The sequence below is a fragment of the Argentina anserina genome, chromosome 1 (genome assembly GCF_933775445.1).
Source record: "Argentina anserina chromosome 1, drPotAnse1.1, whole genome shotgun sequence".
Lineage (NCBI taxonomy): Eukaryota > Viridiplantae > Streptophyta > Magnoliopsida > Rosales > Rosaceae > Argentina > Argentina anserina.
This window is the reverse complement of record NC_065872.1, coordinates 24,124,800-24,143,946: the sequence shown is the minus strand read 5'-3', so window position 1 is coordinate 24,143,946 and position 19,147 is coordinate 24,124,800. Positions and strand designations below refer to the sequence as shown.

The 19,147-nt window shown below is 39.3% G+C and overlaps 3 protein-coding genes across 3 annotated transcripts; all 3 read right to left on the bottom strand.

Moving 5' to 3' along the window:
- Positions 1 to 750: 750 nt before the first annotated feature.
- LOC126782344 (apyrase 2) lies at positions 751 to 3,276 on the bottom strand. The gene is made up of 6 exons (XM_050507572.1): positions 2,400 to 3,276; positions 2,127 to 2,332; positions 1,950 to 2,041; positions 1,551 to 1,762; positions 1,254 to 1,443; positions 751 to 1,137 (listed from the first exon to the last, which is right to left on the bottom strand). The coding sequence occupies exons 1-6, from the start codon at positions 2,955 to 2,957 to the stop codon at positions 1,022 to 1,024; spliced, it is 1,374 nt and encodes a 457-aa protein (XP_050363529.1). The 5' UTR covers positions 2,958 to 3,276; the 3' UTR covers positions 751 to 1,021.
- Positions 3,277 to 5,913: 2,637 nt separating this feature from the next.
- On the bottom strand, positions 5,914 to 11,347 carry LOC126804709 (NADPH-dependent aldehyde reductase-like protein, chloroplastic). The gene is made up of 2 exons (XM_050531983.1): positions 10,583 to 11,347; positions 5,914 to 5,970 (listed from the first exon to the last, which is right to left on the bottom strand). The coding sequence occupies exons 1-2, from the start codon at positions 11,345 to 11,347 to the stop codon at positions 5,914 to 5,916; spliced, it is 822 nt and encodes a 273-aa protein (XP_050387940.1).
- Positions 11,348 to 13,281: 1,934 nt separating this feature from the next.
- Positions 13,282 to 16,163, bottom strand: LOC126804693 (uncharacterized). Its single transcript, XM_050531982.1, has 4 exons — positions 15,943 to 16,163; positions 14,704 to 15,020; positions 14,348 to 14,430; positions 13,282 to 13,428 (listed from the first exon to the last, which is right to left on the bottom strand). Exons 1-4 carry the CDS (start codon positions 16,161 to 16,163, stop codon positions 13,282 to 13,284), a joined length of 768 nt encoding a protein of 255 aa, XP_050387939.1.
- Between the last annotated feature and the right edge of the window lie 2,984 nt (positions 16,164 to 19,147).

Here is a 19,147-nt window from a genome sequence, read left to right as displayed (position 1 = left end):
AGAACACAGTGGTGAACATAAAAACTAAAATGTCAAACACCCAGCCAAACCTAAAAACTAGTGGCTACAATGCTAACCTAAAATCAAGCGATTATAGTGCTAACTTAAAAATCAGTGATTACAGTTGACAAAAACCTAAAAGATTCAACGGTAACCTAACATATCCGCACAATCAATCTCATAAAGAAAACAGCTCTACTACGCAATATATACAAAAACCACTCCGTATATATGCGAAATACAACCATTCCCTTTACATTTAAACATGAATGAACGGACCCTTCATATTATTGAGTTAATTCCCCTAAAAAATGAAAACTTGCTACAGGTATGGACCTGTAACGCATTCTACCCGAGTTTGAAAAACTGTTGCACTAATACTCCAGTTATCCAACCCTACCCGGCATAATACAATGATGGTGTTAATTCACATGACACGCGACAACAGCACATAAAAATCTAACTGTTGATTTGCAAAAATGTCTTTTAAACAGTTGATAAAGAAGTCCTCAACTAATCTTTATAATTCTCTTTAGAAAGTACCACTATATTACCATATTACCCACGCAAAAATAATAATAACAATAATCCCTATATAAGTCTGTACTTGTTCCAACAGCAGAAATATCATTATAACAGGCACAAGTCAATAGTTGTGTGACATCATTCCTTTATGCTGGTAATTCCAGGTACCATACTTCTGGACAGAAAACAGAATGAATGTAATAACTCAGCATAGATGAATGACTATTATGTTTACTCCGCCGCCAAAACTTCAGAACTAATCAATCAAACTATAACCTCAAGAATTGATAGTCAGACTACTTACAAATAGGGATAAATTAAACTATACTCGTTATTCCCAAAATAGAGACCAAATGCAATTTCAATTCGACCCAGTATCAATAACTGAGGTTGGCTTCTGAGCATTACCAAAAAAAGGAATGGAGCTCAAACACTGCAGATGCCAATATAATCAAAGACTCACTGTATTTTTCAACCCAGTGTGATCTGCAAGCTGTCATTTTAATGTGGAAACCGCCTCTATGGCACTGCCTAGTGGCCATGCTGCTTCAACCAAGGCATTGTTATATTTAACTTTCTTCACCAACGTAATCTCTTGCCATGGATTTAAACCTGTCCAATATAAGCAAAGCCAGCAGTTTCCATGCATTAGCATCAAAACACAAGATTAATTGGAATAGATGAAATGTTGAAGTATCAACTGACTAAAACCCCAATTAAAAACCTACCAAATCCATCTACAAGCAATGTAAACTGGTAGACAAGATCCATGCACAAGTAAGGCAGGTTGTCCTCTTCAACTTGTGGATATGTGGATTTGGCATCCTCCAGTTTAGTTTGACAAGCACGCTTAGCTGCCTCCTCAAAGTCTCCAGGGTGAACTTTGGCAACAGGTTCTTTTGCGTTAACAAATCCAGCCTGCAAATGTATTACGTATAAATATACATTAAGTTGTCACTCAAATAAATTATAAGTCTTTTCAGACACTTGAAGCAAAAATCAAAAGAACAATGTCGATTAAGTACCTCCGCAGCTCTGTCAAAGAAAAATGAGGCAACAAAAAGGTTCCTTTGTCCATCCCCTCCTCCACCATTCCACACCCCGCCAAATGTGCATTTCATGTGTGTACATGTCTCTTCATTTACTTTAAGTGCCTTCAGAATTACTCTCCTGCAACCCTCTAGGCTTGATCCAGATGAGGAAGCTTTAAAAGTTTCTCCTCCATATTTGTAAAAACCTGAGCAGAGATTTTAAACCTATCAATGACTAATCCTCATACAGAAAGAGAAAACACAATCCCGGTCTCTCAGCTTGTACAGTGATGAGGTTCCAGAGATGAAACATTGGTAAATACAATATGCTTTCGGGTAAAGAATGATCTAAGGATTTGCAAAAGCACAGACATGGAAGGCAACTCAACATACCATCATAACCCTCTAAAATACAGGGGTTGCCAGAAACATCAGAAGCCTTTAAAATCTCAGCTCGAGCCGCCAGTAACCCGTAATGCAGATAACTGTACAAAAAGCATTAGCCCAGGAAAGCTATTATATCAAAGTTGTTGTTCATATGAGAGTGAGATCACGGAAGAGACAATGCACCTGTGAACGTAGAGGTTATAATTTGTTCCTTTAAGAGACATTTTCCTTACATATACATCCTCGCCGTCGGAAAGCCTAGGCGCCTTTGCAGCATCAGCGTCGGAGATAGCGTAAGCCATTTGAACAGATCCGCCGCCGAGATCAACCACCCCAACAGTATCAGAGTATTGCTTCCCCAAATTGCCGAGAAGATAGTTGATAGTGACCTGAAAACTAAGCCAAGTCAAGTCGAGTTTGATGAAACGGAACAACATAGGAAAGAAAAGGACGCACCCACTGGAACGAGCCCTCCTGAGTTCCGTCGATGACAGTAACGGAATCGGATCGGGAGATGAGGGAGCTGGACTGTTTGAGCAAATCCCTGACGGCCCGGAGAATGCGATCGGAAGCATCCGCACCGAGGGCACGGAGGCCGGCAGTAGCGCCGACGCGGACGGGAGTGAAGGGACGGAGGTCCTTGGGAACGGCGGCCTCGGCCTTCTGGAGGAGATCTGTGAGTGACTGGGCGGCACTGCGAGGGTTGGAGGCGTAGAAGCTGAGACCGGGCTTGGTCTGAATGAAGAGCTCGAGATCCTTACCGATGGGGAGGAGATTGAGGTTGTGGTCAAAGGAGAAGACGTGGACGCGGCTGCCGGAGCTTCCGGCGTCGAAGATGACGGCGTAGGAGGTCTTGGAGGGAATGGAGGAGTGAATCTGAGTCTGGGAGGGCATGACGTAGAAGACGAAGGTCAAGAGGAGAAGAGGGACGGAGATGAGGAGGAGGAGACTGCGGTACTTGTAGAGCTTGTCAGGGAGGGAGTCAGTGCTCCCTCGGCCGGAGCGCTTCAGCATCTGATCGGACGGCGGAGAATTAGTCTGAGACTCGAGCAGTTCAGCCGAGGAAGGCGATCTGTAACGGATCTGCTTACCTTCGGCAGGCTCCAGATTTGGCTCTCTCAAATATCTCCTTCCGATTCAAACCAACCTTAGAACGTTCTCTCGTTCTTTCTTGCTTTCTTCCGATACAAACAAAAGAAGAGGAAGAAGATATTATGTCCCTTTGTGTAAGCTCTAAACTACCTACACACCCAAAATGCGTAAAATTGCAAAAAGAAAACTCCTTTCATGTTTCCGTCCAACTTTCCGGTACGCTGCATCGGCTTTTCACTCATCGGATCTGCATCGGTTTTGAAATATTTATTATGTGTTCAGTTAGAATTATTATTTCATTATGCGTGTCTTAGTCTAATAGGTTTCCTGTTAAGAGATAGATTAGTATCATTGTAATAATTAGGATTCTGAATCCTACGGGATTGTGGTTTTGTAATACATATATATAGCCTCTCTATAATTCAATAATATACATTTATTTCATCATGCATCACGTTATCACGCAATTTGTCCTAAAATGCTAAACTTTTAGAGCCCTAGATTTTTTTGTTTCTCTCCCGCCAGCAGCCTTCGTCTCCGGTCTCCGGCAACCTTCCCATCAGCGACAACCCCTGCAACCTCTGCCTCTGCCCCTGCCTGCAACCACCCATGCAAACCCCCCCCCCCTTGCAGCCCCTGCCCCTGCCTGCAGCCCTTGCACGCAGCCCCGTAGCTCCGCAGGGTCTCTTCCGCATTCGCTCCGCAAAATCATCTTTTTACCCCGCAAGACCCCACATCAAAGCATTCAAGATTGCTCTCCCCGCATATCCACGCAAGAAACGTGAACTTCACAAGCAAAATCTTCGCTCAAGAGAAACTACTCCCGTCTTCTCCACCACCTTCAAAGGTAAATTTTTCATTAACGTTCCCACTTTTGAACATATAGATATATTATATCGGGCGTTATTAGCCTTCTTTTTGTCTTCATTCCGGCCTTTCTTATAACGCCGGTGAGACTATAGAGGGATGAGTTTCCCCTCTTGGTCGATGTTTTTTGTGTGACGGTCCTAGGGGAGTCATGATTGTTTTGAAAATGGAAGTTAATCGATTTTCGTGTGGTCGCCTGAGTGCACCGTTGTTTTAGGTGCGATCGTGAGTATCGTCGTTTACATCGATTTTTCTTGTGACCATATTATACTTGAATCTAATCAATTTTGTATTCATTTTTGTCGATGTCATCGCCATCTCGACCGAAATTTGGCCTTCTTGATCTAGAAGGCAAGGAATACCACCGTTGGGTTTCGGACATGGAGCTCGCTTTCGAGAGCCGAGGGATCGAATGCATGTTTGCCGACCCTCCTACTGATTTCCCACCCATAGCCAAGACTCAAGCTCTCGTCTTCATGAGATGTCACATCCATGCAACTCTTAAGAGGCAATACTTGAACGTAACAGATCCTAAAGAATTATGGGACAAACTACGCTTGCGGTACAACAACGTTCATGATAAACTTCTCCTTGAATTGACCGTTAGATGGGATAACATCCGTTTATTGGACTATAATAGAGTGGATGACTTCAATCAGGATATGTTGTGTCTACAATCCGATCTTGGCACCATTGGTGTCATCAAGACTGACCTAGATATTCTCAATAAGACAATGGACATGTTTCCAATCAACTATGAGGTTCAAGCTCATACGTACCGCACTCATGTAGAGGAAGGGAAGATCCGGTCTTTCGCCAATTTAATGGAGCTCTTGGCTAAGAAGGAGAGGCATTCTGAGATCCTCCTCAACAATAACAATAGACCTATTGACACTAAAAAGATTTCTACGCCACAATCCAGGAATGCTCCATACCAGCACCAAAACAACAACTCTCGTGGTGGGAGGCAACAAGGCTGGTCTCGGCCCAAGTACAATACATGGACTCGTGATGGTGGCGGCGCGGCACACTCCGGGGGAGGTCGTCCCTGTCCCAAACCTCAAGGAGCCCATGTGCCTCCTCATGCCTCCAATTCCAGTAATGGCAAGTCTCCATGCTTCAAATGTGGCTCATTCAAGCACTTTAATCACGATTGCAGCGCTAGCAAAGAGATGGTCAAGGCATACTCCGCCTACAAGAAGTTTCTACAAGCCAAATAGAATTATGTGGATGAGGACCCTGAGATCGAGAGTCACCACATCCACATGAAGCCCGAGCCCTTTGCTTCTAAGGCTAAGCCTCCGGCCACTACCATGGATACTTCCGACTTTGATTAGTCGTTTTTAGCTTTATGATTTCAAGTATTGTTATGGCCGACCGCCATTGTTATTTTCATTGACTTTGTTATAGTCTTTTGATTTTGGAATTAGAATTTTTTGTGTGATGTATTAAAGATTAACATCCAACAAAATTTCTCATTTTTTTGTTTACAAGACGATCTCTTTGAGAATTTTATTTACCTTACACTTAGCATGATGATCAACATGTGCAATTCACGTTGTTTTTTAATTGGACGTTTTTGGTTTACATGGGACCCCAATAGCACTACATTATGAATTTGGAACTTCAAAATTTGGAAAACGTACCATGGAACGTCAAAAATGACGTCGTTTGGCCTTTGGCCGTACCCGGTTACTGTTCCGGTGTTTGCGGAACATTTTCCGGCATTTTGCTGGTGGTTCGGCCTCTTTCCGGCCACTTACCGGCATTTCCGGCGCCATCATCCGGTTCCTGCCGGCGTCCCTTGTCGGACCTGCAGCTCCGCCCCCGTTGACTGTTTTTCTGGCAATCGGTGCCGCCGGTTTTCCCGCGAGTTTTCCGAAGATTTTTTCTTCGTTTCTCGTCATTTTTCGGGCATATTTGCAGCAGTCCTTGCTGTCACGTTTTCCACTCCAAATTTCACCCGGTTTTGAGTTCTTTTGACATGGTTTTCCAGTTTTCTCCAAGTCCGTTATATGCACTCACTGACACTCTTTTTGTGTGTTTCTACACCGTCTTTGGATGGTTTCTACCACCCTAGTTTACTTTTTGGTATTTCACTGCTTCAATACCATGTTTCCCAACTCTTTAATTGAAGAATTTAGTACTATTGTCATGTGATACATTCGATGGGTTCGCACTTTGTTATGATTCCATGTCTTACAATATCCTACAACGTATTGTATAAAATTGTTTCCGTGTCGCTGACTCTCTTAATTTTCATTTTGTAGATGTCCTGCGGCGAAATCGAATGTCTAGCTGATTGCGGAACCACCCACACTGTCTTACGGCACAGGCAGTTGTTCACAAATCTAGTGTTTTCGACTTCTTTGATGACTACAATGATTGGCACAGGTACCGCTTCTTTTAAGTTGCCTAATGGTACGACTCTCAACGTCGTTGACGCTCTTTATGCGCCGAAGTCTCCCTGCACCTTGCTAAGTTTTAAGGACATATGTGCCAATGGTTTTCACCTCGATACTTATGTTGAGAATGGAGAGGAATATCTTTGTGTTACCTCTGAGAAAGTAGGCCAGTGCTGCATCTTAGAGAAGATGAAGAGTCTCGGGAATGGTTTGTATCTTACTTCCATTCAAATCTTTGAATCATATGCGGTTGAACCCCATTTTTGTGATTTAGACTCTTATATGCTTTGGCATGCCCGACTCGGGGACCCTAGACGTGATATGATGATTAGAATTCTTAAGAATTCACATGGTAATCCATTTTTCAAGTCCCAGAAGCGATTGGAGGATCACCTCACCCGTGCTCCACACGGCCGAGCCTGCGTCTCTCGGCAGCTCCACGGTTTTCACGCCGTCAGTGGCGGAATCCCCTCCTTCACAGGATCTTATGATGCCTCCCGTGCTTTCTAATGCCTCTATGGTAATTTCTGATGCCCATCGCTCGTTTTGCAAAGCTTGTTCTCTTGCTAAATTTCAAGAAAGTCCTTTTGTTATGGCTTCGATTGAGAACATTCCATTCTTACAACGTATCCAAGGTGACATGTGTGGACCTATTCAACCAGAACGCGGACGTTTTAGATATTTTATGGTATTGGTTGATGCATCGACGCGTTGGTCATACGTCGCTTTGCTATCCACAAGAAATGCTGCATTTTCTAAGTTATTAGCTAAGATCATCAAACTTAGGGCCCACCACCCCGACTATCCTATCAAATCCATTCGTTTGGATAATGCTGGAGAATTCACTTCCAAAACTTTTGATGATTACTGCATGTCTATTGGGATCGAAGTTGAACATCTCGTTCCTCATGTTCATTCACAGAACGGTCTAGCAGAGGCTACCATCAAGCATATTCAGCTTGTTGCTCAGGCAATGGTTATGGGTACTAACCTACCGGTCTCTGCGTGGGGATATGCAGTGTTGCATGTAGCGACACTTATTCATTTCAGACCTGCGGCTAACAAAGCGTTTAGTGCGTACCAGATGGTAACTGGTTACGAACCCAATATTTCACACTTCCGCATATTTGGTTGCACCGTCTATGTGCCTATTGCGCCTCCACTGCGTACTAAGATGGGTCCTCAGAGACGACTAGGTATCTATGTTGGATATAATTCTGCAACGATTGTCCGCTACTTAGAACCAACCACTTGATATCTCTTTACTACAAGATTTGCAGATTGTCACTTTGATGAGACATGCTTCCTGTCGTTAGGGGGAGATGAGAATGTTATCATTCCAAATAAATGTCAGGAATTGACGTGGTGTGTCCCCACTATGTCTCATTATGATCCCCGCACTGCTCAAAGTGAGTTAGAAGTGCAACGCATTATCGACCTCTAGAAAGTCGCGGATTCAATGCCCGACGGCTTTGTAGATATTGCTAAAGTGACGAGATCAAACATACCCGCTGCAATGTACCGGCACGGTTGGATGTCTTGAAATACGGGCGTGGAAGACAAGCTCCTGGACCTAGCAACGTTGGCACCGCCCCTGAAAATGGGACAGAGGCCGGCGGCGGCACCACTGTATGCCGTGGTGTTGTTGGCGCCCCTTGTGGAGACGATGCCGAGATGGCCCGACATTGAGCAGCTTCGGCCTTAGCTTCATTGTCATACTTGTATCACCAAATTCCCCTAGGTACGGTGAAAAAAGTCTAAATTTCTTCATTTTACTTGGACGTACACTACTTACTAGTACATATGAATCAAATTTCACCCACTTTGAGTATATGTATTAATTTGCCACGTCACATTATAACATTTATATTTTGATAATTTTTCGTTTTCGAAACAGGGTTGTGAATTACTTGACTTAAAGATAACGAACCAAATTTTGCATTATTTCATCATCTCTAATCAATTACTATAACTGCACTGCATCAAGTACCTAACCAAATCGAAAGCAAAACTAAATAGTTGTTTGATATCACAGAAGAAGCACGTTTCTTGTTCAAATCTGACATAAATGGTTGATTAACTTTAAATAATTCATATCAATTCAAGTCTTTGAGATATGTGAATCATATTACTAGTTACTGCTTTTAAAAAACAATAAGATCATAATTCTGGTGCTAATTGAGTTAGTATGCAAATTGCCAAAACACCCAACTGTGGTAGTAGTTTATAGAGTAGCTCATAAATAGGCCAGAGGCAATGTGAAGTCTCATTCAAACCGTATTGATTCGGATCAGTATCCGGGTCATACTGTCAACAATCACAATGGTATACTCTATATTAAACACAATAACCATGTCTTTCACTCTTTCTTAACTGATTGACTCAGCTATTGTTGCTTGTTCATCGAAGATTCACTCAAGTCTTCTCTCCCTTATAATATAATGCATCAGCTGGAGCATATATAGTATACCTGATCGATCTGGTTCTGGATCATCTTCAGTATTAAGCATCTTGTTAGATCAAATAAATGAGAGCTGTAGATGTAAATCAAATTACATTATTTGAGTATAAAACCAAAGATCATATGCATACCAATCTAATCGTATCTTTAGTGATAAATTAAGAAAACTTACAATCTTCATGAACAACAACACCGTGATCCATTGAATTAAACTAGATGAAATCAAGAGAGATTAAAACCAAAATTGGTGTATATACTTGATATTCAACTATCTATTACAAACTTATGGTGATGCTCTTAAATAGAGATGATAGTACAACTATTCTACCAATATACAATTGAGAATTTATTGATGCATTGAACACATTGATATTGTTGTCAATGATAAATATTTGTAGGCTTGTATGTCAAGAATTGTGTGTTGTTGTGCTTGTATGTCAAGAATTGTGTGTTGTTGTGCTTGTATGTCAATGATTGTGTGCTATTGTTGGTATGACTTCTTTGTTGGTGTGCTATGTTGTTTCACATTAGCATACTCATCTTTAACACATTACTCCTTAATATGAGAATACATAGTGCTAGGCAAGGTCTTTTGTTAGTCACTACTCTTTTGCTTTCTCAATTGACAAAAACTCACACAATAACTTGTAGTGATAACATGGAGACTTTTACCATATATATGTAGAGAATCTTTAACCCTTAAGAGTCATTCCATTAATGATATCTTGTGAGTTAAGTCATCTTATTTAGATTTATGATTCAATACTGATATGTAGTCTTGCTTCTAGACTTAGAATAAGATTCATTATCATAATTATATAATACACGATATTATTAGGAACTAGATTTGATATTGTCTTTGTTTCCATGTAGAAATAGATTATGACATTAAGCATGATATCATATAATATCTGATATGTCCAAAATTGAACTAACAATAGATGGATTCATTAGTTGAAGGTCTAACCTACAAGGTTGTTGCAACCCTTCTGCCCTTGGCTGCTGGCTTCCTTACATTTGTGGTTGTCGAGTGCTTTGTTGATCAACTGGTCGCTCCCATCAAACCCACAGTTGGGCAGTACTTGGCCAAGTACCTTCTTGCCTGCAGCGACCATGTGGTCACCAAATACTTGGACATCTACCTTGCTTACATTCTCAGCTACAAGACAAACATCGAGAATCTGTTGAAACAAGTGGCCAAGCTCAAGGTCGCGAGAGACATGGTGCGCCAAGCCATTAAGCATGCCAAGCAGAGGGGCCAAGTAGCAATGAGAGCTGAAGTTGAGAAATGGCTGACCAGTGTGGACAGGCTCACCGAAGACTTGTCCAAATTCTTCCAGTACAAAGGTGATGCAAATGACGGCTGGTTTCGCTGGTTGTGTGTGGCTTGTTGATATCGTGATACCAGCTGAGCAAGAAGGCAAACAAGATGATCGAGCGTCTTGTTCAACTCTAAGCCGATGGTGCCTTGCTAATGAATTAGTTCAATTCTTTTCGAAAGAGAGTGTGTATTTCGGTTTCAACAGTTCAACATGTTTCTTTTGTGTGTGTAACAACTGATCGGTATTTATGAAATAATTTGCGTATGGATTGAACGAACGTGTTTATAATTGAAGAACACATCAAACTAGTTTGAATCCATTTCTCCATTTCTTTGAATCCATCAAATTAGTTTTACTGAAAAATACCGGTAGAATGAAATCATAGAACATATTTAGGCAAGTATTGAAATCACAGAATCTACCTAAGCAAGGATTGAAACAAACAGAGATGGAAATGGAACTATGGAAGTGAACAGAGAAAATATATCAGACGATGACAGATCCGCCATTGACCCTAAGAACCTGACCGTTGATCCACTGCCCTGCATCTCCAGCAAGAAACCCAACAACCGGAGACACATCTTGGGGCTGACCAAGGCGGCCAAGAGGGCAAGCATCCTTCATCTTGTTCATGGTTTCCTCACTTTTTCCTGCGAAGAAGAGCTCGGTGGCGACGGGGCCAGGAGCGACACAGTTGGCAGTGATGCCGGTACCCTTCAGCTCCTTGGCCACAATTTTGGTAATGGTTTCCACGGCGGCCTTGGAGGCAGCATAGGCGGCGTAACCGGGCATAAGTCCCCCGACAGCGGAGGTGGTGATCATGATAATTCTTCTGGCGCCGCCGCGAGCGAGTCTGTTGGCGGCTTCTCTGCAAACCAAGAAGGCTCCTTTGGTGTTAATACTGAAGGTCTTGTCCCAGTCGTCGACGGTGGTGTCGGCGAGAGAAGGGTACTTGGGATCCAAGACGCCGGCGGAGTTGACCAGGACATGGACCTGGCCCATTTCCTGCTCGGCCTTGTCAAAGAGGAGCTTGACCTCATCTGGGTCTGAGACATCTGCTTTGACAGCGATGGCGGATAGCTCTGAGCTGTTGGTGTTGAGCTGGGAGGCCAGTTCTTCTGCCTGCTTCGAACTTGAAGCGTAGTTGATGATGACTCTCGCGCCAAGGGAGTGCAGGTGGATTGCTATTTCACGGTCGATGCCACGGGAGCCGCCGGTGACAATGGCTACCCGCCCGTTCAGATTCTGATTTGCCATGAGTGAACTAATGCGGATTGAATTGATAGATGTGATGATTATTTATCTATCTATATATGAGTTTGCTGAACGGGAGAGATGCGTCACCTCATACATGAGCCACAACCCCATTAGCGTTGGTCCTTTTCATCACCCATGACGACTTCGTTTGGCTTCTATTACACACCAAATGGCATTAGCATCACCAAATGGGCAAATGTACATGTTTAAAGCTGAATTATCACTTTATATGACGCTCTGTATTGACAATTTTAAAGGTGACTTCTCACTTTATATATATTTTTAGAGAAAATCATAAAAACAGTATCTTGATGCACGATGAAAAATTGTGTATTATTTAATGATATAGAGGCTTATATATAGGCATTACATCACCTGAATCCTGCAGGATTCAGAGTCCTAATCTATTACAGAGATGCGAGTCTATCTCTAACAGAAAACCTAATAAGGCTAAGACACACACAATTGTAGATTAATAATTCTCTAGAAACATATCCAACCTTTTGAAAAATATGCATTTTGGAGTTTGACTTTTATAAAATTTTGGCAAAATTGCCAAAATACACCATAAATTTGGCTAAAATTGTCAATTTGCACTCCGAACTTGCATTTGAGTCAATTTACCTCCTAAACTTGGTAAAAATTGTCGATTTGCACCCATACGTTAAATTTAACTGTTTCTATCTAATTTTGTGTCACATGTCATGCACATGAGGGGTAATGTTGTCATTTTATTTTATTTTTTTCTTCAAAAATAAAAAAATTATTTAAAATGACAATTATTTTTTTAATCAAATTATTTATTTACATATTTCTTCTACATACTTACCTCTACTTCGAATTATATATTCAACATACACACTCATTCAAATATAGTGTGTTGTGTATATATATATATATATATATATATATATATTTTTATATGTCAGATTTATTTTTAATTTTCTATGTATTTATTTATATTTTTCTAATATATTTTAACATACCATATCACGTAAAATAATAAATATATAAATTAATAACATGTTTCGAAAAAAAACAAAAAAACATAGTAGCTGATGTTTCTCTTAAGTAATTTTATTAATTTATTTCATTGTTAAATATGAATAAATATATAATAAGAATATTGCCCCTCAAATGCATAATATGTGACTTAAAATTAGATGAAAAACATTAAATTTAACGGATGGGGTGCAAATCAGAAACGTTTTACCAAGTTTAGGAGGTAAATTGACTCAAATGCAAGTTCGGGGTGCAAACTGACAATTATGACTAAATTTGGGGGGTAAATTGACATTTTTGATTAGTGTCTCACATTTCTACTTTAATATCAAGTTGGTGTCTAGAGCTAACGGCTCCGTTAAAATTAACAATTTTGTTTTACTTAGGTAATCCTATCAATTATCACACTCCCTGAAAAAGAACTATCTTATAACATGCCAAAAAATTTCACCTAACGACCGCTTGTCTACGGTTACTTGGACTTGGCGGAATCATTGCTGACTAAACCAGGAAAATGTTGAGACAGACTGTTAGAAATACCAGGATTAAAGGAAAACTAACATAAGTTTTTTAACCTTTTTTTTTAAACAACAACACTCATGCTCCACTCTTAGGTGGTAGACCGCCACTTGGGGGCTGAGTAATTTTCCAAATTATCTTAAGATGCACTCTTAAGCGGTAGTCGGACATCTAGGGACTTAAGGGTATAAACATATAGATGGCGTTATGGGCTCACAATATAGTTTATTTATTTCAACATTAGTACAAACTAAAACCCAGAGCCTCAACTCTAGGGTAAACATATAAAGTTGTTTAGTTACACATGACTTGAAATGAAAACAAACTTATTTGCAGAGAAATCACACCACATCAGATGATTCTAGCTGAAGGATACTTCACACAGTAGTAAGTATACTCACACTCAAACTATACTATACATTCACTATACTAGAACTCTTAGTAGACTGACTCTTTTCTTTCCGAAAAGTAGTGAGAACTTCAATGCCAAGTTCGCCTGATCTCTCCTTTCTCGTACCGAGCTCCTTACATAGACTCCGAACTTCAACTAAGATTTCAAACTGAAATAAAAACAGTGGCACACAAAAGTAAATGGTAGACAAGAGGATTCCTCTTTAGCTTGAATAATTTTACTTAACTCCTAAAGTAAATTGATTGTTTTGTAGCGTCAGTATCCACTCAGCCCTCCATCTGGTTGATAATGTGAAACTATGTTTCGTCATCGAAATCGTATGAGTCATTTGAAGTATATGAATTTTCTATCTCGGATTCAAGATCTGAATCATAGATAGTAATCTTATGTTTTTCTTCTGTTTCTAGCCATTTGGTGGTGGCCAGAGTGCAATCAACCTCTTTTCTTCCTCAAAATGTAAAGAAGTCTTTATTATTTGGTGGAGGATGGTTGTAACAAGTGACCATTATCTTCTCCCCGCTTGCTAGAAGGCTTGAGCTTCTGTCTCTCGGAACTATCTTCCTCATGCTGGCAATGGTCATGGCTTTCATCCATGGAATACTTTGATTAGGCTTACCATTGTTCTCTGTGACTTAAGACCTCTTTGTTGAACTCTGAATCAATCTGACATAATGATAAGCAGAAATGTAATTTATCTCTTTGTTGATTATTGTCCATTCTGCTGGTGTGGACATGAATTTTAATCTCAGAATGCAACTGTCGGGTCTGATATGCTTAACTGCTCCAGAAATTATTTCAGAGAATCCTTTCAGATCTTCATTTGATTTTGTCTAGATATTGTGAACAAAGCCATTTTCCAAAAGCTACATTTTGTGATTTTGGGGATGTTCTGCTTGAACATCAACTAAATACCTCCCATAATATTGGCCAAGAACTATTGATAGAGTTTCGTGAAGAGAAGATCTCTTCCTGTAATCTCCTAAAATGTTATGAAATTTATACCACTTATCTTCTCTTAATGCTAAGATAGGAAGCTTGGCACTCTCAAGATTTTCAAGGAATATTACCTTTGGAACTTGACATTCTTCAGTAGCAATCTTCTTGTCTTTAGTATGAGATCCATACAATTCTTCTGTTAAAACTTCAAGGGCTTAAAGCATATGAAATTCATTATCATCACGGAAGGCATACAAAACATTATCAATAATAATTTTATGTTTAAAGGATAATACCCTTTCAGTTCTGAAAACTGGTTTGTTGAAAACCTTCAAATGCTGGTGGAAAATCTTCTTTATTCCAGTGACTTCAAGAAGCTTGCTTGTTCTAAAAGGGATTCTTTTGCATTTTGGCAAGGCATCAACCACAAACGGACTTGGTCTGCCTTTACCGTTTGCCGTTTGAGACGGGCTAGTCAATCATTTACCCTTCGATTGAACAGTTGTGGCTGGCTTAGAATGCAGCAAGAACTCATTTAAGAGTTTCTTCTTATCTTCAGAGGTTGCCGATTGAGCTTCTTCTTTTGATGTGGATTTATCATCCAATTGCTTGTCCCAATTCTTCATTGGTTTTGGCTTCTGTTTTCCAGCTGGTTTGCTTGATTCAGCATCATCGTATGAGACTATATACTGGTAATGACGTCCATCATGTAACAGTCCAACAGTTTTGTCTCCAGTCTTGTATCTTTCAGATAGAGTCTTCTTATTTGGTTCAGACTCTTCTTCTGGATCCAGTCTCTTGCTTCTGGGGTTACGTCATTCTCTTTGGAACATTGTCATTTCTCTTGTAAGGGCGTCTGTCAAGTAGTTTTTGTCTCCTGCAATTATTTCAACATCATAATCATATTGAGATAAAAACATTTGTCACCTAAGGACTCTTCCTCTATCAGCGGCATCAGTTAATTTATAATTCTTGAAGTTTTTTACTCTCTTATTATCTGATCGGACCATAATTTTATCTCCTAAGAATTCTTGTACACCCTTAATGAATTTGATCAGGGCAAGGACTTCCTTGTCTCCAGTGGAAACTTTTTATTCAGCTGGATTAAACTTTCCTAACATGAATTTACAAATCTTTACATGACTTGTATCTGGGGCAACAACTAAGACTACTCCTGCCCACTAGTAATTATTTGCATCAGTTTGCAAAATGATCATATCACCTTCTTTTGGTAATTGTAGGGGTGGAAGATTCTTCATTAGCTTTTTAATTTTCTTGACAGTGTTGCTATCATCTGTCTTGAAAGACCATTTCTTTTTAGAACTTGTTTTGGGTTTTGGGAGAGAGAAGAGTAGTGAGACCACTGACTTGAGGAATAAAATCTCTTGCAAAATTAGCAACTCCAAAAAAGTCTTGTAAAGACTCTGCGTCTGGGATGTTGTTTGGAAACTGGCTAATCTTTTTGACGAAATGGTCTTAGAGATGAATCTCTCCATTCTTAACATGTATGCCGAGGAAATCTATTTCACATTTGATAAGATGAATTTTCTTTTGTCCTAGGATGATTCCTTTATGGACAATAAGCTTGCAAATTTGCTCAAGGTGTTTTAGATGTTCATTCATATTCTTGAAGAAAACCAGAATGCCATCAATATAGACTATGCAGAAATTTGCATAAGGCTTGAATATATTATCCATCTTTCTTTAAAAATGGAAGGAGCTTAACCCAAATGGCATGACTAGCCATTCATAGTGTCCTTGAGGAGTTCCAAAAGCAGTTAAAGGTATGGAATCAAGATGCATTTTGACTTGCCAGAAACTTGATTTTGCATCAAACTTGGAGAAGATTCTTGCTCCTTTAAGTCCGTTGATGAGGACTCTCACTTGAGCTGTCTGATATCCATCCTTGATGGTCTTCTTGTTCACATCTCTATAATCTATCACCATTCTAGTTTTTCCTCTTATTTGTTCTGTATGATTTCTTATAAGGGAAGTTGGAGCATGATGAAGACTATTGGACGGCCTGATTAACTTCTTTTCAAAAAGTTCTTGAATCTGGCTTTCAATTTATTTTCTATCTTACTCTCTGTAATGTGTAATAGCTTTCACATGGCAAATAGCATTTGCATCATGCATCTTTAGTTCACAATATACTGGATCTTTTTCCCTAAATAATTGAGGGTCTTCACTGATGACAAATTTCAGTAAATTCTCAATCTCCGTAAGGGTAGGAATCTTCTTATGTTCAACCTTGTGGAATATACCTTAAGGTTGTGTTCCAAGATGAAATCTTCTTCTCCATCGGAGCTTGAACTCTCATTATCAGAACTTTGAGGATTTTCCTCTGATTCTGAATCTTCCAAGTCTTATGAACTCGTTTCAACTGTTATTATTTCCTGATGCTCCTTTAGTTGATCTTTTAATAACAAAACTGGTTGAAATTCTGGTTCATAACTGGTTTGCGATCACCACTCTTGACTTGTGATCTCTGATATTGCTCTGTGAAGCCTTCTCCTGTGATTCTGACTGCAACTATAAGTCTGGATTCCCAGTAGAACTTGTTATATTTCTCAAACCCGAGTATGGCTGGAGTTTGAGTTACAATTTGTTGAAGGAGAAAATCATTTCCAATCAACAAAATCAGCTTCATGAGCTTCACACTGCCAATATTGCTTAACAATAAACATTCCTCCTCCCAAGGAAATTTTAACATTCTTAGCGAAGATGTTCATGTTTATCTTATTGTTTCCCATTCCAATTTTTGTAACTGGTTTGTCAGCTTGCTCCCAATATTCTTTAGGAATAACATATCTCATTGCTAGACTGTATCCTGATCCACTATCTACAAATGCATGTAGATGATATTTCTTGTAATTCGGAAACTTCAGTCATATGGTTATGTAGTTGCTATAACCACTTGTCTGGACTTGTTTGAATGGTTTTGGTGAATCACCAGATATTTTGATAAAAAGATTAATTATCATTTCTTCTTCTTGTGTGGAAGACTCTTCCACTTCTGTTGATATAGAATTACTTAAGGAAGTTACTATCTTCATTTTTTCAATATCATTTCTAAGACTCTGCTTGAGGATTTGCTCTTTTTTCTGCTCATAGAACATCTCATATTCTTGATCAACAAAGGTATGAGCATCATTTTCTCCTGTCGTTCTTCTTAGCTCTGTGATGAAGCATTCCTTATGATATGTCTCTCATGTTCTCTCACAATTCATAGGTACTGTGATGTCATCTTTACATTTACAATAGTCACATGTAAATGCTCTTGGTTTTGGACAAAAAATATTGATAATATCAGTTTCCTCTTGTTTCCAATTTTGGACTTGTAACAAAAATGTAGGTCGATATCCCATATCTTTATCTTTTTAAGAAGAATCTTATGAATTGCTATATGTCTCATTGTCTGATGGGTATTCGAGAGAGTATATGGAGTCGTTTCATCAGAATAGGCTACTTCAAACCCTTTTAGCTAGGTTCGCATATTCTATGGCTTCATATTCAACCATTAAAGTCTTAGTAGTCATTTTATCTTTCTTAGGACATTCATTAGCGTAGTGGCCTTTAGCTTTACAGAGTCAGCATCTGCATGTCTTTACATCTTTGGAAGAATTATTGTGCTTTGGTTTTTTCTTTCTAAAAAAATCTCTTTTTAGGAGATGATTTTTTTTTCTTCATAAGATTTTGGCTTGGAAGATTTCTTCCTGAATCTATACTTTTTAGAACCGAACTTTCATCCACGTCCTTTGCTCGATAAACTGCCTGAAAACATGCTTTTATGCTTCTTGTCCCTTGAGATATGGCAACCCCACTAATTCAGAGTATCCATAATTTTAGGACACATATTCTCAACTCCTCTGAGTTGTTTCTTTGCCTTTTTGACTTTAGGTTATATGTGTATTGTTTTTTAGGAGATCCTTGACTCTTCATGCTATCCCACCAACCGTAAAAACTGAGAAAGGGGATTTTCTTCAACGAATTGAGCTACTGCATCATTCCATGGTTCTGGAAGCTTTCTATAATATGTTGTGATGAGATCATCATTCTCTATGTCTCTAATTGTGCAGTAGTAATTCTGAAATTCATTTGTCTTCTTCGAAAAATCTCATATTACAAATATTTAGTTTCTGAATATTTGCTCTAGCTCTTTCTTTCGCTTGCTCACTATGCCCTATTATGTCTCCACAAAATTGATTCTCTGATTCTCAGTTCGGCCACATTGAGATTTGTTTATAGGAATTATACCATTTTTGGACAATTCCTGTCAAGATTGATTCATAGTATGCATAAGCATCCTCATATGAATACTTGGATAACACGAAAGCTAGAGTCCGTTTTAAGTTGGCAACCCATAGTACTGGCCCAGTTTCTCTTTGCTCTGGATTCATGGATGATTCTCCATCAGGCTCATTTTTTTGTGCTTCTTGATAAGCATAAATATTCCTCTTTTTCTTCTTTTGTTGGGTTTGGGAGATTCTCCTCATGATTTTTTATAATCCTTCTATGGATTCACAAGATTCTACTTGTGCATAAAGCTCTTTTAATTCATATGTTTTAAGCATTTTTAGAATCTTCTTCTTCGAATGCTTCTTTGTGAAAGGTTGTGGCTCTTGACTCAGATGTACTAGCCTCATCATATCCAACAAAGGAGTGTCTGATGGAATTGAAGGCTAATTTTTCCTCCCATTTCTTCGTAAACTGAAGTATTTCACCTTTGAACTTGTCTTTTCTGGGGGTGAGAATCTCCATTTTCTTGGAAATGTTACTTCATGCCATTTTGTGACATGTTTATTGTAATATCTGAGATTTTTTATCTCATTTAACTGACACATTAAGACTAAATAATCAACATTAGTCGAACAATGTAGTTTAATACATCAGTATTAAACTATACGTCGTCATGAGCGTTTGAAACGCTT